At 36.1% G+C, this 22,352-nt stretch overlaps 5 protein-coding genes across 6 annotated transcripts; 4 read left to right on the top strand and 1 right to left on the bottom strand.

Annotated features, from left to right (window-relative positions):
• Positions 1–1,571: 1,571 nt before the first annotated feature.
• LOC127245966 (hydroxyacylglutathione hydrolase cytoplasmic) lies at positions 1,572–4,371 on the bottom strand. Its single transcript, XM_051267142.1, has 7 exons — positions 4,201–4,371; positions 3,962–4,084; positions 3,490–3,651; positions 3,062–3,140; positions 2,609–2,722; positions 2,011–2,187; positions 1,572–1,856 (listed from the first exon to the last, which is right to left on the bottom strand). Exons 1-7 carry the CDS (start codon positions 4,245–4,247, stop codon positions 1,782–1,784), a joined length of 777 nt encoding a protein of 258 aa, XP_051123099.1. The 5' UTR covers positions 4,248–4,371; the 3' UTR covers positions 1,572–1,781.
• Positions 4,372–4,524: 153 nt separating this feature from the next.
• Positions 4,525–6,929, top strand: LOC127245968 (uncharacterized). Its single transcript, XM_051267144.1, has 3 exons — positions 4,525–5,274; positions 5,800–6,072; positions 6,431–6,929. The coding sequence occupies exons 1-3, from the start codon at positions 4,711–4,713 to the stop codon at positions 6,692–6,694; spliced, it is 1,101 nt and encodes a 366-aa protein (XP_051123101.1). The 5' UTR covers positions 4,525–4,710; the 3' UTR covers positions 6,695–6,929.
• A 1,196-nt stretch (positions 6,930–8,125) lies between these two features.
• Positions 8,126–12,555, top strand: LOC127245904 (probable inactive receptor kinase At5g58300). Of its 2 annotated transcripts, none has more exons than XM_051267052.1 (3): positions 8,126–8,433; positions 10,249–11,654; positions 11,726–12,555. In XM_051267052.1, exons 2-3 carry the CDS (start codon positions 10,370–10,372, stop codon positions 12,373–12,375), a joined length of 1,935 nt encoding a protein of 644 aa, XP_051123009.1. In that variant the 5' UTR covers positions 8,126–8,433; positions 10,249–10,369; the 3' UTR covers positions 12,376–12,555. The 2 variants fall into 2 exon arrangements, with proteins under 2 accessions (XP_051123009.1, XP_051123010.1); XM_051267053.1 differs by lacking the exon at positions 8,126–8,433 and adding an exon at positions 8,682–9,800.
• Positions 12,556–13,492: 937 nt separating this feature from the next.
• Positions 13,493–16,953, top strand: LOC127245950 (serine/threonine-protein kinase AtPK2/AtPK19-like). Its single transcript, XM_051267117.1, has 7 exons — positions 13,493–13,593; positions 14,327–15,167; positions 15,261–15,343; positions 15,426–15,546; positions 15,627–15,800; positions 15,884–15,994; positions 16,482–16,953. The coding sequence occupies exons 2-7, from the start codon at positions 14,547–14,549 to the stop codon at positions 16,755–16,757; spliced, it is 1,386 nt and encodes a 461-aa protein (XP_051123074.1). The 5' UTR covers positions 13,493–13,593; positions 14,327–14,546; the 3' UTR covers positions 16,758–16,953.
• A 1,840-nt stretch (positions 16,954–18,793) lies between these two features.
• On the top strand, positions 18,794–21,435 carry LOC127245760 (protein NETWORKED 4B-like). Its single transcript, XM_051266783.1, has 3 exons — positions 18,794–18,958; positions 19,537–19,628; positions 19,898–21,435. The coding sequence occupies exons 2-3, from the start codon at positions 19,544–19,546 to the stop codon at positions 21,331–21,333; spliced, it is 1,521 nt and encodes a 506-aa protein (XP_051122740.1). The 5' UTR covers positions 18,794–18,958; positions 19,537–19,543; the 3' UTR covers positions 21,334–21,435.
• The last annotated feature ends 917 nt before the right edge of the window (positions 21,436–22,352 follow it).

Raw genomic sequence — 22,352 nt, forward strand, 5'->3', positions numbered from 1 at the left:
TTTTATAGAAATATGAGATAAATAGTGTTAAAAGTGCTTCAAATAAATAACATGCAAACCTTTATTTGGTTTGATTTTGATTTGAAATTATATTTTTTATTTAAATTTTGATTTAAATAATATAGTAATATTTTGTAAAAAAATAATATATTTTTATTAAAAATTATACAAACTGTATAATATTAATTTATATTTAAATTTTTTTATGTTTTTATAACTCATTTTTTTATTTATTATTTTTAGAAAAGTATTACATTGAATATTAATCTTTTATTTAAAATAGCATATCCAATAATTATTTTACTTCAAAAATATTAAAATCCAAATTTATGAATAAAAAAAAATAATAACACCAGCAATTGCATTTGCATGCAACTGCATTGTCCACTGATGCAACTCCACTTTATATATATATACATATGTATGTATTTATGCACACACTAAACATATTTACAAAATGCATTTTAGATATCTACAGGAGCAGTATCTACTTTCAATTATATATCCACGAGCAAAAAAATTGGCTCATATTTTCAAATTATCGATAAAGATTTAAGCTTTATTTACTTGTCAACTTTGCATTAAATCTATCTATCAAAAAAAATTATTTAATAGTTATTGTACATCTAAAAATGTTGATAAAGAAATATATCCTTTAATATGCATACCCTTTTTTTTTTAATATTTTTTTTTTATTATATCTTAAATAACTCAAAATATGCAACAAAACAAAAAAGAAATAATTGAGATAAGGTGTGAAAATTGGCCTCCAATTACTGATGAAATGGCTGATAATAAGCTGAATAAATAAACAAATAATACTCTCAATTAATTCTTTTGAAAGTTTTTCTTTCATTTTAAAATCACATTAAATAAAAAAATCATCATACTATTAAATACCTAACTTTTTAAATAGATAAATTCAAATATATATATATATAGTCAAAGGGAGTTGTATTCTGAAATTGAACTTTTGGGTATGTGTGCCTATTGCATTGCTTATACCTAAACCACACTGTTCACTCCACTTGGTTATGTTTGCCAATGCAGAGATAGATCCAATCCAACAACACTACTGTGTCTGCACAACAAGTTTCAATGACTGACTTAGACTTGTCATTCTATCCACACTATTCCCAGATTCTCACACATCCCACCAACTCAAATTTATCATCTAAAATAATAATTAATAAATAATAAACACTGCAAAACACCCAATCACAATTCACACATAACGTATATAAGAGCTACTATTAAAATATACCTGTGTGTAGTGCGCTGAATGATGTTCATGGTGGTGGCCACCACTGATCCAAGAACCAACAATTTTGTGGGACCAATTGCTCAGAGTCAATTCTCCACAAGGATTTGTGATTTCTAGTGCATCAGCTGTATGTATCCAATATGGGGAAACGAGAATAACACTAAATGTAGAATCAATCAAAAAGATTGCTTTCAAAATATGATAACTTACATGGGCTTGTGCAGATTGACCTTTTGATCCCATCTTCTTGAATTGATCTGTGTTCCTGTTTAAAGGGTTCAAGAAAATTCCTGCCCTTGTCTGCCTATAGCCATTGAAAGCATTTTTATGATATATTAAAGATTAAAGACTACAAAGTAGTGTAGTATGATTTATAAACCAACCAAACATATTAAAACTCTTAAGCAACACCTCCAAATGCAACATTATATGGGAATTGTTAAAAGCTATTATAAGTATGGAATTCTCTAAGAGCTGGTGATACATTCAGTGTCGTGAAGTGCGTCGAATGAGTTCATCATCCTCTCCAGTTATCCTTTCGTTGTCGTATTTCCTTCATGGCTTCAACCGGGGACTTGCAGCCGACCTTCTCCTGCATGGTCAAGTATTAGTGGTTAATTACATTCAATCATATGTATGAGTTTCCATAATAGTTATGGCCATTGAGAGAGGTGGGTGTTTGTTTAGATGTGTTTATAAGCTAATGATTCTTGAATGACGATCTAGTTATGGAGGTATTATCATACCTGAAGCTCAGGAAGATCAACACGCATGAATGGGTTAGTCTCCAGTTCTTCATCAATGGTGGATGGAATTGTGGGAAGGTCGGATTTTCGTTTCTGTTCAGCCCATGCTAACTTTTGAGATATCTTCCCATTGTCTGGTTCCACCGTTAAAGCAAATTGTAGGTTCTTCACCGTATACTAGCACAGTTTGAAGATATGTTGGTGTTGGTATTCCAAATAAGATAAACTATCGTATGAAAATACAAAATGAAGATCAAAATCAAAACTAAAACTAATTGTCAGGTCAATATTCAAGGGAATGCCAAAATCAAACTAAAAGAGTAGAACCATGAAGTTAAGATCAAAACCAGAACTTGAAACCACTAGCCTGGTCGATATTCAAGGGAGTGCCAAATTAATTTGAAACTAAACAAGTAAATCAATGAAGTTAAGATCGAAATAAAAACATAAAACAACTAGTCCAGTCAATATTGAAGGGAATCCCAAAACAAAAAATAAACAAGTAGGACAATGCATGCTACAAACCACATCAAAAGAACGAAACCAAACTCAACAAAAGGGAAGATGAAATCGTATTGAAAAGCTTAACATATATTACCTCATGACCACAATATACTCGGGTTGGCTTTGGCAAAGAACCAAGAGTAACACATAGTGATTGATACATGTTCTCTGCAGTGCCTTCGAAAAACCTCCCACAGCCAGCAACAAACTGCAGATGTTAAAACAAGAAAAATAACAACACTTCATCAATAATGTACTCTATATTCCATAACTTATTAGAACGTTGATCGGAAATTAAATGATATCTTTCTAAATCCAATACTTTATCGAAAACAAGAATACAAAAGGAGAATAAAATGTATTGCCAAACCATCTTGCAGACTTTGTTTGGTTTCGTATAATATATTTCTTCAATCAGTATACTAAATTGCCGAGAAGCTGAATACAGAATCTTAAATGTAGAAGTTTTGTATTTTAGTTCTCCAGAGTTCATGAGTTATGCCAATAGGCCCAATACTTCGAAAAATCATAGTAAATCTCTGCTCACCAAGGTGTCTCCAGTAAAGACAGCAGGATCATCTCCTTCTTTCGCAGTGACATAGTAGCATATGTGGCCCTTGGTGTGGCTGAAATCACAAGGCGCACACTTAGTGATTTATAAGGCAAGCCAAAACAAGAAAACTTGGCAACGATGGGCAGGGTTAACATTGCCAAAATTTGGGTTCCCAAATACGAAATGGATCAACTGTTTGATGCGTTTAATTGACAAAGGAGGTAGTCTACCCAAAGAATAATTACCACTACGTACAACTACATAAAAACAACAAATAGATTAACAATTTGCCTTAGCCAGCCAACCAACTTACATATATTAGAAACTCGTAAGCCTACCGAATCGTAAACATTAAACACTGATAGTGATGACTGCTGAAAGATAGAGCTATAAAGCAGAAAATCAAGCTATGCAATGTATACCATGGTGTATGTAGGGATAGTATGTTGATATCGGCCCCGAGAGAGAACCTATCGCCATTTTCAACTTTTTCGGTGCACCCTTTTACGTTGTCAACAGCACCACCGTAAATCTTGATCTCTGGGATTAGTTGCTTGATCTTTTCATTGCCACCAGCATGATCCCTGCCATAAAAACAAGTAATATTTGTTAGCATTTAACAAACAAATCCTAAATGAATTCTCTTTCACCTTAGATCAATTCATCTTAACTCAAGAAATTTCCAGCACTTCACCATCTACATGAGTATAAAGCGCCCCCCCCCCCCCCCCCCCCCCCCCTACCTAATTAACGTATAGAACTAAAAGCTAATAAACACAAGCATCGACAAAGATACCAATTCAACAAAACAGCACACAAACATACTGAAACCCTACTCAAATAAAACGAATTACGTAGGAAATCAAACAAACAATTACTAAGAAAGAAGATGACCAGTGGTGATGAGTGGTGAGGACGAGCTTAAGATTAGCCCCATTTTCCTGAGCTACACTAAGAATCTTGTGCGGCTCCACGGGATCCACCACTGCTGCATCTTTCGTTGCCTCATCAATAATCCTGCAAACACGAGCTTAAAATATAAAAAATCCTTTTTCAAATAATCAAATTGGTAGCTAAACGAGTGTCAATAGAGCAAAGTTCAAATGGATTTCGCCCCCATTTCAAACAATCACATGTAGGAATAGTTGTCTTCCAAGCAAGGGATGTGCAGAATCTGCATATTTCACCACGAATTTGCTAAATTCCGAGATATACAACGAAGTTCGGCGCCTGACGGAGGAAGAAATCGAACGGCGTAAGACTGTATCGTGAAGATTCTGCGGATAGTGTTGGTTTTTTTTTTTTTTTTTTTTTGAGTTTCTATTTTTAAAATCTGTAAAAAATAAGGGATAGGAGTAATTATTAAAAGTAAAAAATCATGGTAAAAAATGGAAGTAAAGTGCGTATATATAAATTTTACAGAACACGATACGCCGTATAAAAATACGTACAACATACGGTCTGTCAGTCCTAAGGATTCGATTCGCTGTCAAAAATAGTCTACGGGTGTTCGATTCAAGAAGCGGATTTGATCGATTGTTCAAGGAGAGGAGCTAATCGATCGTCTCGAGTTCGTGATTCGTTAATCTAATTCAGGTCAATTCGAATTACGAAATAGCAAACGGATAATTGAGAAGGGGGAAATGGCAAAACCCTCGTCAGCAAGGTTTTTCATCAGGTATCTTCATCGCATTGCTTCAACTCCATCGAGTAGTAGTAATCCTAGCGGCGGAATTTCTCAATTCGTCACGAAGAGCCCTAAAATTACACAAACTCGCAATTTTTCTCATTTGCTGCCAACAGCAGCTTCGAAGAGAAGCCAGTTTCCGTCATCCCCCAATATTTTTGGAGTTTTTGGAAAACTAGAGTCGAATTCAAGGTCATCGCATAGCAAAAATCTTCTAGGTTTGAGGTATTACTCATTTCAGAATTTTGGATCCAATTCAAAAAAATTTGCACAAAAATTAGGGCAAAGTCCTTCTTCGTTTATGAAGAATGCGTTTGTGAGGTACAAGGAGGCTGTAGGGCTGCAAATTGAGGCATTCTGGAAGAGGAATTACCTAGTGGTGGTGGGTGCAGGTGGAGTTGTGATCTGCATTCTGCTATGGCGGATCTTGTTTGGCATTGCCAATACTTTCATTGGTTTCTCAGAGGGCATGGCCAAGTATGGCTTCCTAGCTCTTTCCTCCTCCATCGTCGCCTTTACTGTGAGTATTTTGCAGTATCTACAGCTTCTGGTGTTCAATATTGTCGATCAATCATGGTACATTACATAATGAGTGTAGATGTTTTGCTATTTCATTAATTGATGATGAAGGGGAGGAAGACCTTAACAAATACAATGCTGCAATGGGTTGATCCAATATTGTTTTTTGGTCTTGATTCTATATGTATATTCGGTTTTCGTATCGAATTTTAGTCATCTATGCTTATGTTAAGAATCATGATGTTTACATACTCGTATTGAACTATGATGCATCTGGCTATTGTTTGGGTTGAGAACCTTCTGTGACGTGTACTATGATTTGTTCGGAATTCAAAGGCAATCTGAATCTGTTGTTTGATGTCAAATTGTGTTATCTAACTTCCGGGACTTTGATGACATAATTTTTGGCCTGTTGTTTATGTTTTTCCTCCTTCCATTTTCGCTTAGGTAACAAGAAAAACAGAGTATTGTAACATTTTTTCTGAATTCTTATTCAATACATTAATTAAACCTTTTGCACTTCAAGGGTTTGTACTTCCGCTCGAGGTACACAATCAATCCTGATAAAGTTTACAGAATTGCGATGAGGAAGTTGAACACATCAGCCGGTATTCTTGAGGTAATGGGTGCACCCCTCACAGGAACGGATTTGAGAGCATATGTGATGAGGGGTGGGGGCGTCACCCTCAAAAATTTCCGACTACGGCTAAGAAGCAAAAGGTGTTTTCTTATTTTCCCCATACATGGTTCAGAGAGGAAAGGCTTAGTTAGCATTGAAGTCAAGAAGAAGAAAGGCCAGGTATCCTTCGCCCCGTCTGCTTTTAGTGTGTTTTGGTACAAAGTTCATTCTCTAGTAAATAATTTCCTGGAATATGGCTTTGCATGAGACTGTTAAATGCTTATTCAACTTCGATTCTATTATAAGCCTCAATGTGTTCGACATTATAAGTCATGTTGTTGTAATTTGTGGCTTCGTTTAGATAGAAATTTTGGAATTTTGGAAAATTCTATGAATAGTAAAATTTTGTGAGAGGAAAAAAAATATTTAATGTTATTTATTTTTTTACAAAAGTTATACTTGTGCTAAGAGCCTATATTATGCAAGGATGGATAATTTCATTGTCGTAAATTTACTATATGATCTTGATGTTTTCCAGTACGACATGAAGCTATTGGCAGTCGATATCCCCATGGCAACCGGCCCTGATCAACGTCTTTTCTTGATCGGGGATGAAGAAGAGTACAGAGTTGGTGGCGGGATCATCTCCGAGCTACGCGATCCTGTGGTTAAAGCACTAGCTGCAGCTAAAGAGTTTGAAGCACAGGACGAAAAAGAGGATGAAGAGGATGCCGCAAGGGAACTTGAAGAAGCTGAAAGAAGAAATCGGGAAGAACTTGAAAAGATCGAAAAAGGCAACTAACTCTAAAAAACTCTCTTGTCCTTTTTTTTTTTATGAAAAGAATGGTATGTTTCTTTTCGGTTTCTATAGAGATTTTTTACTATTTGTACTCCAAGAATGAAAAGAATCACATCCTTAAGGCTTTTGACATTTGAGTTCTATGTTGTAATAGTTGACAAGAGTTTATACTCATTTTCTCTTTTAGGAGCCTTTGAATAAAAAGCTTCTCACATGATCGCATTCATTGGAACCTTCACAGCGGGGTACAGATTGTTTTGTGGATTCAGTTCTAGCTTGTATGCTTTTGTTAAATTAGTGTTTTGAAAATTGTCATTTTAAAATTATTTTAGAATAATAAAAAATTGTGCTTTATTTAGATACAGAGTTTTGAAATTTTTTTATAATAAGAAAAAATTAGTAATTGATGTGATAGTTTTGTGGGAGAAAAAGAAATTGAAAAATCATATTATTGTAATTTTAGTAACATTTATTAAGAATTGTATTATAAAAAAATAAAAATAAATAAAGATGAACTACACAAAATTAGAAAAAAAAAAAAAAAGAAAAGAAAAAGAACAGTTCTAACTGGTGTTCCAAATAGCCCTACATTGTTCAAACAGGCTGGTCCAACTTCTGCCCATTTCAGCCCAGCCCAGCTTAAATTATATTAACTCTGAAACTGGCTGATTTGAGCCCAATAAAAAATTAGAAGAAGAGTCTACGGCTATATTTCTTTAAAAATCCGTATAGTATTATTCATTAAAAAAAATAATACTAATAAAAAAAATAAAATCCCGAGACAAATTGAACAACATATTCTTGAAAATAAATATATAATCAATTTATCTCGATTTTAACGATCACACAGCTTTTCCTCTTAATAAGTATTCAATCAAATTCATCAGCCACAAATATTGTTGAATATTTGTAAAAAATAAATAATGTTTGCCGCCACCTGTAAATGACCCTACTGACTCAACTATAATATTTTAAAAATAATGTATGTAATTTTTTATAAAAATATATTATATAAATAATTATTTTTTTATTATTTTCAAAAAATTCAAAATTTAATCCTTCAAAAACCTTTTAACCCACCCCAAAGAAAATCAAATAAAGATCGATCGAGAAAGAATGCAAGTGACAGATATCTGCTCACCCAAAACTAGCTACATAATTAATTATTAATTTTCAAATTGCTTTGAAACGTGGCATCAAATTTCAAATTAATTATGTAATCTTCTCCGTTATTTTTTTGCCGAGCAAAATCAAGCCATCCATTCCATCACCCCACGGAATGAACGGCATAGATCAATTAGGACTTATACTCCCGGGACCTCCAAAAGATTCACACGTATCTTCATCTCCATCATCGTAATAATCCAAGAATTTAAGAACGGATGCATTTATTAGCACTGTTGCCGACAATTTCGGTAGAGCAAAAGCAGGTGAAGTCGAATAATCCCGACTAAAAAATGTCCGCATGTTGTCATGGGAGATTGTTATTAAATGAGCAGATTATAGATACCATAATAAGTCCCCTCAATGAATTTTTACTGACCGTTAACTTGAATCGCCTCTCAATAGCGAGTATGATTATGGTATTATGCCGTTGGGGATTCCTATTTCAAAATTCTACCCTTTTTTGGTTGAAGATTAAACCCCAGGTATAAATACATAATCATCTTTGTCTAACACTGCACCACAAATTTCTGCCCGAAAGGTGTTTGCGTAATTGTCTCTGAGAGAGACTATTTGAGGTAATTATGCTTTGTTCTTATGTCGAGTTCATTTTGATCAAGATATATATACATTTATTTAATTTTTGATGATAATTTTATTCTTTTTTGGGCTTTTGTTTTTGATGTATGATTGTGGGGCACACTACTTTGTTCCCTTTTTGGAAGGACCAAATTCTATCAAGATGTGAATCTTGTTCTTTTCTTTTTTATCCATACGTATAAATAAAAAAAATTTAGTGGGGATGATCCACTTTGTTTATTTTATTAATTTTTTATTATATATATATATATTAAAGTTAATGAGCTCTGCAATTTGGCTTATTAAGTGGTGAGATCTGTGGTATTTTTCTACCTGATTAATTTTGTGTAATTGTGAGGTTTTTGTAGTGCAATCCAACCCATATAATGACTGGTATTGGCTAACATGGGCAGCCCTCTTTAACCTTCCCTTTAGTGCAACAAAGTTACAATTGAACTTTAGCTTTTGCTTTAATGTAGTATTGTGGAACTTTTTTCATCTTTCTGGTTTGGATTCTTGATTCTTATAATATATTTAACAGCTTTTTTAAGTAATGGGTTGCTTCAGTAAGGGTTTTTGGATTGCAGATTTGAAGTTGTATTAAAGTAGCATTTCCTTTTCCACCATGCCCCAAAAAAAGTGATCAAGAACATTTTGCTTTTGCTAACTTTTTTCAACTTTTTATAAAACAAAGGTCCTCTTAATTTGCTAATCTCCTTGCTTTGCTCTTTGACTGTTTGATGCATAATTCATTCACTAGTTAGTAACTGCTGCTGTTAAAATTTGTTGCTGATCAATGGTTTTAGTGAAGGGATCATTTGTTAGTTTGATTAAATTTGTAGTACCGGTCTTATTCGATCGTGTTCTAGTTTTAACTCGCTGTTTGGTGAGGTGGTTCTGTGGGGAACACTTTGAAATGAGACAAGGAATTCGAATTTATATGCCCTGAAAGATTGAACTTGTTTCCTAAATTGTGTGACATTGTCTTGAAATAGTTGCTACTCAATGATCTTAGTGAAGGGATCATTTGTTTGTTAGTTTTGACTCTTATCCAATAGAGTTCGATTTGTTAAGTTTGAAATTCTCGGTTTTGCGAGGTGAACACTTGAAAAAGAGATGAGGGATTAGACTTTATCCGCCGGGAAAGATTGAACTTGTTTCGTAAATAGTGTGACATTATCTTGAAAAGTTGCTGCTCAATGATCTTAGTGAAGGGATCATTTGTTTGGTAGTTTTTTGACTATAAAGGTGATCTTATTCAATAGAGTTCGATTTGTTTAAGTTTGAAATTCATGGTTTGACAAGGTGGTTCTGTACCGAACACTTCAAAATGAGACGAGGGATTCGGCTTTATACACCATGAAAGGTTGAACTTGTTTCCTAGATTGTATGACATTAGCTTAAAATAGTCGTTTAATTCTTAAAAGTCGAACATCATGTTGGCACACATGGCTCGTTCAACACAATTCCTTTCTGACTAAGGCAATTACATTGTGTTTCTTTCGAGTTTGGAAGTTTAAATTTTTTATTTAAATAATATTTGATGTGATCTTTTATAAAAAAAATAAAAAATATGGAGTTCAAATAGTAAAAAACTTGGAAAAAAAAAAAAGGAACAGAAACACACCCTGCACTGTGTCTCTAAAAAGAACAGATTGGGGAGTAGTCTATTTAACTTCAAATGTTTTATTTATGTATAGTAAAGAACATAAAGCCTTAAGCTAAGTACAGTAGATCAATAATGGCTTCTGCTGGCTCTTTCTTTTGTTCTTTTCTATCTGACCCTGATTTTCTTATACTGTTGTTCTCAACAGAAGCTTAGAATACACGAAAGCCCGGCATTGCATCCGTATTAATCGATCTTTACAGCTTCTTCTATATCACAATAATCGGGAGGCATCTTCGAGCACTTCTTCATTTCCTACAAAACTGCAAATGAAGCGCCGGTTTCTTCGACTAGCAGTAATATCCAACATTGTTCTGCTTCTGACGATCCATGGCGTCGCCTCTGATCTCGACTCGGACACAAAGGCTCTCCTCGAATTTGCGGATTCTGTTCCACACGTTCGTGAGTTCAACTGGAAATCTCCCGGCTCGGTGTGTAAGTCGTGGATTGGTATCACGTGCTCGAAAGATGGATCTCGAGTGCATGGAGTGCATCTTCCCGGGATGGGGCTGTATGGTTCGATCCCCGTCGGTACTCTTGGCAAGCTCGACGCTCTTCGAGTCCTCAGTCTTCGATCAAATTATCTGAATGGAACTATTCCTTCAGACGTACTATCCATCTCTTCCCTTCAGTATGTTTTCCTGCAAAGTAACGACTTCTCCGGCAGCCTTCCGGTGTCCTTATCGCCACGACTTAGCTTCATGGATTTGTCGGCGAATTCTTTCTCCGGAAACATTCCGGAGACTGTCAAGAATCTGAAGAGGCTCTCTGTTTTGAACCTGCAGTTCAATACGCTCTCCGGGATCATCCCGGAGCTCGATCTGCCGAGGCTTAGGAGTTTGAATTTGAGCCATAACTCGTTGAGCGGTTCGATCCCGCGATCGCTGCAGAAGTTCCCGGTTTCTTCGTTCGTCGGAAATACTCGTTTATGTGGTCTTCCTCTGGCTGATAATTGCTCCGGTTTGTCTCCCGCCGACGTCCCTTCGCCGGAAAGCAGTCCTTTTTCCTCGACTCCGCCGCATAGCTCGAGGAAATTCAACTTAGGAGCCGTTATAGCCATTGTCGTCGCGGGTGCTTCGATTCTACTCCTTTTACTGCTGATCGCCGTGGTTTTCTGTCTGAAGAAGAAGCGAAATGGGAAGACGACGGTGATCGTTGCCAAGGCTGCGAATTCGGCGAAGACGGAGAACTTGAAGTCAGATGATTTCGGGAGTGGAGTGCAGGGAGCCGAGAAAAACAAGCTCGTTTTCTTCGAAGGGTGCTCGTATAGCTTCAATCTCGAGGATCTACTGAGGGCGTCGGCTGAAGTTTTAGGTAAGGGCAGCTACGGGACAGCGTATAAGGCTATTTTGGACGAAGCGACGACCGTTGTAGTAAAACGGCTGAAGGATGCTGGGACGGGTAAGAAGGAGTTCGAACAGCAGATGGAGATCGTAAACAAGCTCGGAAGGCATCCCAATGTCGTCCCGTTGCTTGCTTATTACTTCTCCAAGGACGAAAAGCTTCTCGTTTACGAGTACAAGCCGGCGGGGAGCCTCTCCGCAGCTCTGCACGGTAAGTTTTCTTGTCGATTCTCTTTTGTCTGCCGTCGATTCGTTAATCACTAAGTCGTCGCGACGTAACAGGTAACCGAGGGACGGGACGAGTGCCGCTCGATTGGGAGTCAAGGCTGAATATATCGCTCGGCGCGGCTAAGGGGCTCGCGCACATCCATTCCGAAGACGGCGGTAAGTTCATCCATGGAAACATCAAGTCGTCGAACGTATTATTGACGAACGATATCTCGAACTCGAACGGGTGTATTTCCGATTTCGGATTGAGCCCAATGATGAATTTCATTCCCGTCAAGTATCGCGTCGCGGGTTATCGCGCGCCGGAGGTGATCGAGACGCGGAAAGTCAGCCAGAAGTCGGACGTTTACAGCTTTGGAGTTGTCCTGCTCGAGATGCTCACGGGGAAGTCTCCGATCCAATACTCGGGTTACGACGACGTCGTCGACCTCCCGAGATGGGTGCGGTCCGTCGTCCGCGAGGAGTGGACGTCGGAAGTCTTCGATATGGAGCTTACGAGGTATCGGAACATAGAGGAGGAGATGGTGCAGATGCTTCAGATCGCGTTGTCGTGCGTCGGTAAGGCGCCCGACGTGCGTCCGAACATGGACGAAGTTGTTCACATGATCGAGTGCATTCGGCACCCGGAATTGCAGAATAGGCCGTCGTCTGAAGACGATCGGGCTAAAGACTCGACGGAGCAGCCGCCATCGAGCCAAGATTGATGTGAGGTTTGGATATCTTGAGGATGCAGTAAGTTATCCATCCAGAATCTCTGCAATGTAGTCTTCTTCTTCTTCTGCTGATCTTTACAATGTCTTGATATTTATTACAGTGTTCTTAAGTAGTATGATCATCGATGTTCATTGTATGAGTTTGTGATAAATGAACGTTAATTTCCATCATTTATATTATTCATCAAATTTTCCGCAATAAAAAAAATCAAATAAGCATTTATTTTTTATATTATATTAAAAATTAATTTTATATTTAAAATATTATATAAATACTAATTTATATTACATACGAATTATTTGATTTCAAAATTTTTATTATTTTAATTTCAAATCAAAATTTAAACTTCCAAACAAATACTCATACTCGATTTCTTCATATTTCTTGGATCGCACTTCATTATATGATCCATTTGCATTCACATATATATTTCATATTATATGTTTTAATTATATTTTAAATTTAATAAATTATAATTTATTTAATTTTATTTTTATATATACAAAAATTTAGGTAAAATATAATTAATAAATAATTAACAAGCATGTTAATAAAAATAATTATTACTTAGATAAAATTAAAATAACTAAATAATTTATTTAAAATTTTAAAAATTATAAATTAATTAATTATTTAATTTTAATTTATAATTATTTTATATTACTATATTATAATTAATTTTACTAATGTAATTTTAATTATTTACTAAATACAATTTTCCAAAATTTCAATAATATTGTAATCGTGAAATAAAATGATAAACACAACCATACCAAACACACGTAATAATATTATATATGAATTATAAAACATGCAGCCAATCATATGATAGCTGTCATATACCTGGTGGTCAGCATGCGTTCAATTCCCATTACATCAACAAGTTCCGGGAACCTCAGGGACTCGGTAAATCTACATCATAGATAAAAATATTAACGGCTCAGATTTACCAAAAGGGTTGGCATTGGGTAGGTTGGGAATATCGAATATCCCTCAAGACAATTACGTTTGACTACAATCTTGGCCCAAAAGGATTTTTATCCAATCAATACACGACACGTGTAAAACCAAACGGTTAACGCAACCCGAGGACCCGTCCCCATATTTTTCGCATGTGGTAGTTTAAAATAAAAGCGGCCACGAGACAACAGATGCGCTTTCTTCTCCAGACGAATTCTCTGAACCTGCAATCTCCAGTTTTCTTCAAGGTAATGAATCTGGATACGTTCAATCAATCGTTTACATTTGGTTCTGCGATGATTTATTTCGGTAGGATTTCGGAAATTGTTTACATTTATTATTATTATTTTTTTGTGGATCGATCTTGGTTTCGATGTCTTTCCTTTCCGATGTGTTTATTTGTTGTTTATCGATGGCTCATTGAAGCTGATTTTCATGCGTTGTTATGGAAACGGAATAATATTTGTGTTTCTAGGGTTTCTGATTACCCGATTTATCCTTTTCTCCGTTCAATTTTATGATTTTCGCGCGACTGCGCTGGTGATTCCGTGCGGTCGTTTTTTCTAGGGCTTCCGATTGGAATTGTGCGAATTTTCATTTCCGATTTGACTGCGTTGGGAGAGTTTTTCCGTTTATTTGAATTCTGATATGTTGTTGTTGTCTTTCTTCAATGGTTTTTGTTTCGTCATTTTCCGTAGTCGAACCTTTAATCTATTGTTCTATTGAAAGCCTTTGACATGATTTGTAGATGAATTGTATAAATCTATATTGCTAGATATGTCCTGTATCAATTATATATGACGTTTTGTTTACCAGTATTGCATTTCAGCTGAAGTGTGTCTATTCTAAATTTGAAATTTGTTTTGGTTAATGCTCCTCATTCCATGGTAGTCATGTGGCTTAATTGCCCTCATATCGTTAATACAAATCTTATATCGATTTATTGAAGGGCTTGATTGCTAATTCTCGAATGAATTGCAGCTTCCTATTGCCCGATGTACATGAATTCAAGAAGTACTGCTGCATCGTTCGTTTCCTGTCAAACGGGAAACAACAACAATCTCCTCTTTGGGGCCGTGAGCTGCTGTTTCTGCCCGTTTCTTGGAAGCCCTGTTTCATCTGTGAACTTCCTTCTGTTTAAGGCTGTTGTTCGTCGTCTATTGTTATCTGTCCTAATTTAGGCCGCGTCGTCTTTGCAACCATGGTTTCCTCTCAGTTTCAGCCAACAACTGCAACCAACTTACTGAAGCCTTTCAAAAGCCTCTCGATTGTCAAGGAATCCCCTGAAAATTATCCATATGATAATCTGGAGTTGGAGTTTTCAGATGTATTTGGTCCTGTACAATCTCATGGGCCTTTGCCTCAGATTTCTGAAGACTCGGCTGAATTCACTGTCCATGCTGAAGTGAATGAAGTCTATGACGAACCGGATGTGGTCCAATGCCGAAAGCATTCCTATGTCGGTCCTACAACCATTAGAAATCAGCCGCTGCGACTCAGTAGACAAACACCGGAAATTGTAGGGGAACTCAGCGACGATTCTGAGGAGAACTTGTCTGAATCGTACGATACTCGAGTTGACAGCAACATGGAGAAAGCAGCGGTGCTTGAGGACTTTGAATTTTTGAAACTTGTCGGGCAAGGGGCATTTGGAAAAGTATACCAAGTCAGGAAGATCGGTTCATCAGAAATCTTCGCCATGAAGGTGATGAGAAAAGATAAGATTATGGAGAAAAATCACGCCGAGTACATGAAGACCGAGAGAGATATCTTGACGAAAATCGATCATCCTTTCATAGTTCAGCTCAGATACTCCTTCCAGGTCCTATTTCTTCTCCTGTTTTGCATCATTCAATCTCAAAGTTTAGAAAAATTACCCATATTTACTCATGTTTCGATCAATTCGGTGTCGCAGACGAAATACAGATTGTACCTTGTTCTAGATTTTGTTAATGGAGGTCATCTCTTCTTTCAACTGTATCATCAAGGCCTGTTCAGGTACGACAATGTCTCTACAGCAACAAACATTTTTCTTACAGAATAGAGATTCCTGTTTCTCAGGTGTAGTTTTTGTTTTCAGAGAGGCTGACGGGCGTGTCTACACAGCCGAGATTGTTTCTGCCGTCAGCCACCTCCACAAGCACGGCATAATGCATAGGGATCTCAAACCCGAGAACATCCTGCTCGATGCAGAGGGACATGTAAGAATTTTGTTCTTCCGGATTACTTAATAATCTATGTTCAACGGAGTTCATCAATTTCGTGTGCTCGATGATTGCAGGCAATGCTTACTGATTTCGGCCTTGCAAAGCAATTCATAGGAGAAACAAGATCAAACTCGATGTGTGGGACGCTGGAGTATATGGCCCCTGAAATTATCCTCGGAAAAGGCCACGACAAGGCCGCGGACTGGTGGAGCGTGGGGATTCTCCTCTACGAAATGCTTACAGGAAAGGTATCAGTGTTTGGCATTTTGCTCGAAACTTTGCTGATTCGTTCAGACAACGAACTTCTTGATTATCCATCGATGTTTTGCAGCCACCATTTATCGGAGGGAATAATCGCCAAAAGATTCAGCAGAAGATACTCAAGGACAAGATCAAGCTCCCGGCATATTTGTCTAGCGAAGCTCACTCTCTAATAAAAGGGGTAAGTGCCATGGCAAAGCAATGCTACATTATTTCCACCATGTTATTACATGTAACATGACTAGAGAATCGATCATTGTCTGTTTCGTGTATCCTACATGTTTGCGAAAGTCGTTATTTCTGTCCTTTGACCGCACGTTCACACAACTCGCAGTTATGTGCAATTATGCGCGGCTAAATGATAGAAATAGTGATTTTTGCAAAACATGGGGATATTTTTTGCAATTTTCTCTACAAAACAGGTACTAGAAAATCGATCATTGTCTATGTTAGTTATATTACTTAGTCTTCCAATACGCCTATTCGCATACAAGGTGGATTCATATGGCACGAACCACCTTGCACGCGTACAATTTTGTTCATGTTAATTTATTTCACTTAAAAGTTTAAACTAGTAGAAAAATACATTATTAGTTACAAAGCTTAAGCTAATATGAAAATGTATAAATAATTTTTCTAACAGTATGTCTGCTCATTGTCTATTTCAGCTACTGCAGAAGGATCCGAGGAAGCGACTAAGCTGTGACGAGATAAAGAGCCACAAGTGGTTCAAGTCAATAAACTGGAAGAAGCTCGAGGATCGGGAAATTCTGCCTGGCTTCATTCCACATGTTGAAGGAAAGCAATGCACGGCCAACTTCGATGAACGATGGACTAAAATGCCATTGCAGGACTCGCCTGCGTCGAGCCCGAAAGAAAATCCTTTCCAAGGCTTCAGTTATGTCCGCCCTGCGAGCCGATTTCCGCAGGTGAATTTATCTTAAATTACCCTACATTCTCCTCCAGGCTGTGTCTTTTTTATTTGTATCCTAGACCAGATCGAACTTAAGAATCCTCTCTTGGTGTATGTTTCCATTCCAAGCCCTGTAGTAAGCGTGATTATTTTAGGACACCTTTGTTGCAGAACTATTTGCTTCGATCCAATCTTCACTCTGCATTTGTTATGTTGTACTTTTTTCTTTTCTTTTTTTTTTTTTTATATTTTTTTATCTATGATTAAAATTCTCTCATCCGATTAATTATTTACTTTAATCAATTCATCCATTTTACCAAACCAAAAAAATATATTATCATTCTTTACTGATCTTATTCATTTCATTCTCTGTGATCAAAATTGTTTTTATACTATTTGTAGTTACCCATTATAATTATATTATAATATCAAAAGAATAATTTAATAAAATTATATAAAAATAAATAAAATATAAATATTTATATATAATTAAACACAATTTAATATTCAAATCACACTAATATTAATCTTATTAATTAAATTTAATATATATTTATGTTATTATATTTTTTACATACCAAAATTTTAACTTATAAATCTAATTGAACACAAAATTTCAAATTTATCTTAAAATTAGCTCAAAGTTAATTTCTCCAAATCTCTTAAACAAGAAACACACTATATTTTAATTTATCTTTTATTTACTATTTCAAACCTAAACTGAAAAGTTTAAATCCAACAAACAAACACACAAATTTAGGTATGTTTTGTTTGAGATTTCTTTCGAGATTTTACTATTCAATCATTTTTTTTTAAATATTAAATTAGATATATATTTTTATATTATATTAAAAATTAATTTAAAATTTTAAAATATATATTTTTAATTCAAATCATAAAACTATACAAAGTCAAATTTTTATTATAAAAAAATCAGACTTAAAATCTAAATCCCCAATCAAATACACTTAGGGTGTGTTTGTTTGAAGGATTTTGGAGGATTTTCACTATTCATCCAATTTTTTCCCCCCAAAAACATCAAATCAAACACCTATTTTTCATTTTTTATATTATACTAAAAATCAATTTTACATTCAAAACATCACATCAAACCCTATTTATATCACATCATACAACTATTCAAATTCAAAATTTTTACTATTCAAATCCCAATCCAAAATCCAAACCCCCAAACAAACACACCCTAAAAAGTTTATAAAATTTTATCATACTGTGTTTTTTTTTTTTTTGAAAAAATAACTTCTTTTTTAATAAAATATTAGATTAAATCTTATTTTAATATCAAATAAAAATCAAAATTTCTCAAATTAACATTCTTTATTGAGTGAAGCCACAATAAGTATATGGAAAGAAAATAAATTTTGTAATTAATTCGTTAAATTTGCTTTACTTGGGAAGGAATCTTTTTAAATCAGGGCGGGAGTAGCGTTTTCATTCGGGTAACATCTGGATCTCTGGACCAAATAAATCCACACCATTGATTTAATGGGGTCCAATAAATCAACGGCAATAAGTGACCTGGGGTTCACAGTCCTCAAACCTCCTCAAAATATCATGAGTTTCTTTCTTTATGTCTGGCAATTTGCTTCTCTATTGTCTCTAGTGTTTGGTCTTTTAAAAATGTCAATGAATCAAAATCAAATTTAAAAGTAATTAACGAAGTTGTAGATGAAAAAAAATAAATTAAACAATAATAATATTATTAAAAAGGTAGAAAAATTAAATATTTTAAATTAACACAAACAAGTTCAAAATTTTAGAAGTGGGAGTTTGCTCTTGCTTTAATATGGGTTTATGTCGGTGCCTATGCAATTTTATTTATTTATTTTTAATTTCAAATTATTTCTTAATATTGATTATTGATAATTTTAGTACTAAACATTACTATTAATTAGGGAAAATAATAAAACGACGAATAAAATTTATTTGAATGGCTAAGGCGGGAACGTGGAGTGGGCCCCAGTGGGGTAGGGTGGGGGCGGTGGGGTGGAGTTTGTTATGTTCATGTGTATATGGCCGCTCTTATTGTTTGTTTTCCTCTTGTTTTGTTTCGATTTTTTCTCCTTCTCCTTATCTTCGCAAATCCTCTTCTCCTCTTCCGTTCTACCTTCTCTCCTTCAGTGTTTGCAATTTTTCTTCTCCTCTCCCGTTCTACTTTTCTCCGTTCAGGTGTTCAAGTTTTTCGCGTGCTCTCGTCTCTCGAGTTTAGAGGTAATTTCGTTTATTTATTTGATTATTTTTTAATTCAATTTTTGGAGTGTTGTTGCTGCGCGTGTTCCGTCAGATTTGTGGTCTGGTTTTGTTTGTGATCGATACTGTGCTGTTTCTGGATTTTGAGTGTCGTTTACATGTTATGTGAGGGAGACTTAGGGTTACTTTACGATTCTACTGCACTTATGGCAATTCGCGATTTGCTGTAGCGCTAGGCTAATGGTTTTGTGTTTTAGGTTTTGTTAGATTTGTTTTTTGTATTACCTGGACTGAGGATTGTCTTGTATGTGTATTGAGAATGCTATTGAATGAGAAGCAACGGTGAATGAATGTGCAGTAGTATATGTTTAATCAACTGTATTTATTATTTTATTGTATAGTTTGAAGTATGAGATGTGAAAATTCTGTGGTAATTGAGAAGAGGTTTCAGTTGAAGAATTTATGGAAACTTACGGATCTGAACTTTATAATACTACATGAATATAAATCGCAGCAATTATTTAATGTTTGGTTGAGAAGGTTTCCTGAGTTCATAATCGAATTGCATATTGCTTCCTACTCACCTTGAATATGTATAGGTTGAACATGGAGACCAAGGCGATGAAGCCGGCATGGTGGAATAACGTAGTTGATTCAGCGAAATCAGATTGGCTTGTGCAAAATATCAAGGGTAAGAATCTGAAGAAAACCTAATTTCCTTTTTGATTTTTAGGACAACCAGAATATGATTCAAATATTAGATGAGTCATACCGCCATGAATCTGCATCTCTTTGACTTCAAAACTTTTAGATTACTATCTGGTGTATCCAAATGTTAGAATCTGAAGCATACTTGGATGAATCCATTCCAAACATTGGAATTCTGTTTTGAGAATATAGAAAGAAAGCAGTTAGTTGAAATTCAGGACACAGAATTCTGATAGTAGTTTCTTTATGCAGGCTTTGAAGAGCATGTGCAACATATGCTGCATCTGATTGAACAGAATGGAGAGCAGGCAGAGTTGGTACCTCATATTACTGAAATCTCGGAAAGGCACCATCTGCTTGTTGATCACTTCATTAAGTTATCAGATGATTTGAATGGTTACATTCCTTCAGAAAAAACAGGTTATGATCCCCAGCAAACTCCTCCTTTCAAAACTCCATTGAACAAGCTTGGAATGCTGAATGAAGTTGGTTCTGATTCATCTCCAAGTTCTGGCAGTGGGGCTTCGGATGCGACACCTAATGAAAGCTCTGAATATTCTATACTGTCATCAGATTCTGATTCAGAATCATTCAACTCATCTCCAAAGATGGAAGTAGTGATCGAGAAGAAAAGTGAATGCAGCCAATGCGAAACTCTGCAGCAGAAAATTTCAAGCTATGCGAAAGAGATAGAGCATTTCAACGAGAAGCTTTCTTTTGCTGAAGAAGAAATTGCTAAACTGAAGAATGAGCTGCAGAATAATGCAACAGTTACGATCAACATGGGAAGTCTAGAGAATCTACTTGCTGCAGCCAAGAATCAGATTAAGTTGCACGAGGCCGAAATCGAAGAGGAGAACAAAAGATCTCTGGCGCTTCATCGACAGATAGTCGAGTTAGAAGCCAATCTCAAGTCAGAAAAGAGTCATTCCATGGAGCTGCAGAAGATCATAACAATGCAGTCGGAGGATATATCCAACCGAGTTCTTGAAATACAGAATTTGTTGTCGGAACTCCAAGATGTTTCAGCAACCTCTGCTTATGATAAATGGCTACTGGAATCCTCCATTGCCAAGTTATCAGAAAGCTTGGAAATCTCCGAGACAAGATCCGAAGACCTGGAGGGAAAATACTATTCCTTACTTGATGAGATCAAGAAACACGAAGATGATAGGATCGAGATGGAAAAAAAGCACGAATCCCTCCAAATTAACTTGCAAGAAGAGATCAACCACATGAAGCGGGAGATAAGCAAGAAAAACGATCTAGTCGAACTACTGAATAAAACAAAGGATGATCTGAAGCTAAAGTATGACACACTAATGGCTGAGAAAGATACACTCTATGCAGAGTTGAAATCCGTGAATTCCGAACGCAACGATCAAATCAATCATTATCAGCGTGAACTCTGCAAACTGCATTCTGAAATCGAGCAACTGTGCGACGAGAAAACAACGGCATGCAATAAGGTGGCTGAATTGGAAAGTAAGATGGATGAGTTAGAGGGAAAGATGGGAATGCAAGCGAAGGAGATGAACATGGTGGCGGAGGAAAAGAGGGAGGCTATAAGGCAGCTGTGTTTCTCTCTTGACCATTTTCGAACGCGGTATGAAGAAGTGAGGGATGCGTATCTGTCTAGGCTGCAGCCTTCTTCTGCTATTTCTACTTCTACAGCTTTGGTAAGGTAAGTATTCGTTTGTGATGTTCATCAGCTTCTTCTTTTTCTTCTATGCATGCTCTATTTATTTGTTAGACAATGTGTTTTGTTTTGGTAGTTCAATCCATCATTAGCATTGAGTGTGCGTGTGTGTGTATAAAGCATTTTGAATCTCGAAGGCGTAGTAATCCTGTTTGGTTTGGTGATTGGTTTTTCATATTTGTTTGAAAAATAGTTATGGTTTTGAATCTGTTTTTAGAGTTTTTTTTAGAACTCCTGTTATATAGCGGGTCTCTGTGGGCCTATCGGGTAGGCTTGTTCAACCTGTCATTGGGCTCATTATAAGCTCTATCTTGTTTGGGCCCATTAGTGGTTAGCATTAAGATAAGCTTGAGCGACGGTTTGCATCTTGGGGCAGAATGGGCGTTGTTGGGCGGGCTATAAGCGGTTTCTTAGACGAAACGGGTGGGTCAAAACCGAGCAAGACTTTGATATTATTAACATTCACATTTTTTAAAAAGTTTTTGAAATATTTATTAACTGTACTCTTTTTAGAAGAAAACCATCAAATACATATTTACTTTGTACTCAAAAAGGATTTAAAGGGAAAAAAAAGTTGCCGAACTGAAAATCTAATCATAATATATTAATAACACATGATAACATTATAATAAGACACCCAAACCATGCACACGTGTTGTCTGCCAAAAGCAAGACAAACTTACTTACAGTGGTTAGGCCCAACAGGCCCAATACGGTTTTCTTCTAGGCCCATATGGCCTGATATATTATTTGAACAGCCCACGACAACCGGATCAATAATACGTGTCCAAGAGCACATGCTGTCTGCAAAAATCCAACGGGCCAATTGAATGTCGGCCCAGGCTCAATTGAGCCCAATTTACTCGGTGTGGGTCCCCTCGACAGGCCCAGAAGTGTCACCCAATAAGCCGACAGAAGGACATAATGTCGGCCCAAAACCTGACGTCAAGTAGGCATGGACCATCAGCCCAACATTTTTCTGTGTGGGCTATACAGCCCAATGTAATG

The sequence above is a fragment of the Andrographis paniculata genome, unplaced genomic scaffold (genome assembly GCF_009805555.1).
Source record: "Andrographis paniculata isolate CXL003 unplaced genomic scaffold, ASM980555v1 Contig25END, whole genome shotgun sequence".
Lineage (NCBI taxonomy): Eukaryota > Viridiplantae > Streptophyta > Magnoliopsida > Lamiales > Acanthaceae > Andrographis > Andrographis paniculata.

Bases quoted from the DNA above. Each gene is read 5' to 3' on its own strand.
- LOC127245966 (XM_051267142.1), bottom strand. From the start codon at position 4,247: ATGCAGATTCTGCACATCCCTTGCTTGGAAGACAACTATTCCTACAT. The intron at 4,085-4,200 runs GTGATTGTTTGA...TCGTGTTTGCAG, and splicing joins GAAGACAACTATTCCTACAT to GATTATTGATGAGGCAACGA. The intron at 2,188-2,608 runs GTAATATATGTT...AAACTGTGCTAG, and splicing joins GAGTATATTGTGGTCATGAG to TATACGGTGAAGAACCTACA.
- LOC127245968 (XM_051267144.1), top strand. From the start codon at position 4,711: ATGGCAAAACCCTCGTCAGCAAGGTTTTTCATCAGGTATCTTCATCGC. The intron at 5,275-5,799 runs GTGAGTATTTTG...TTGCACTTCAAG, and splicing joins CCTCCATCGTCGCCTTTACT to GGTTTGTACTTCCGCTCGAG. The intron at 6,073-6,430 runs GTATCCTTCGCC...GATGTTTTCCAG, and splicing joins TCAAGAAGAAGAAAGGCCAG to TACGACATGAAGCTATTGGC.
- LOC127245904 (XM_051267052.1), top strand. From the start codon at position 10,370: ATGAAGCGCCGGTTTCTTCGACTAGCAGTAATATCCAACATTGTTCTG. The intron at 11,655-11,725 runs GTAAGTTTTCTT...GCGACGTAACAG, and splicing joins CCTCTCCGCAGCTCTGCACG to GTAACCGAGGGACGGGACGA.
- LOC127245950 (XM_051267117.1), top strand. From the start codon at position 14,547: ATGGTTTCCTCTCAGTTTCAGCCAACAACTGCAACCAACTTACTGAAG. The intron at 15,547-15,626 runs GTAAGAATTTTG...CGATGATTGCAG, and splicing joins TGCTCGATGCAGAGGGACAT to GCAATGCTTACTGATTTCGG. The intron at 15,801-15,883 runs GTATCAGTGTTT...GATGTTTTGCAG, and splicing joins ACGAAATGCTTACAGGAAAG to CCACCATTTATCGGAGGGAA.
- LOC127245760 (XM_051266783.1), top strand. From the start codon at position 19,544: ATGGAGACCAAGGCGATGAAGCCGGCATGGTGGAATAACGTAGTTGAT. The intron at 19,629-19,897 runs GTAAGAATCTGA...TTCTTTATGCAG, and splicing joins GCTTGTGCAAAATATCAAGG to GCTTTGAAGAGCATGTGCAA.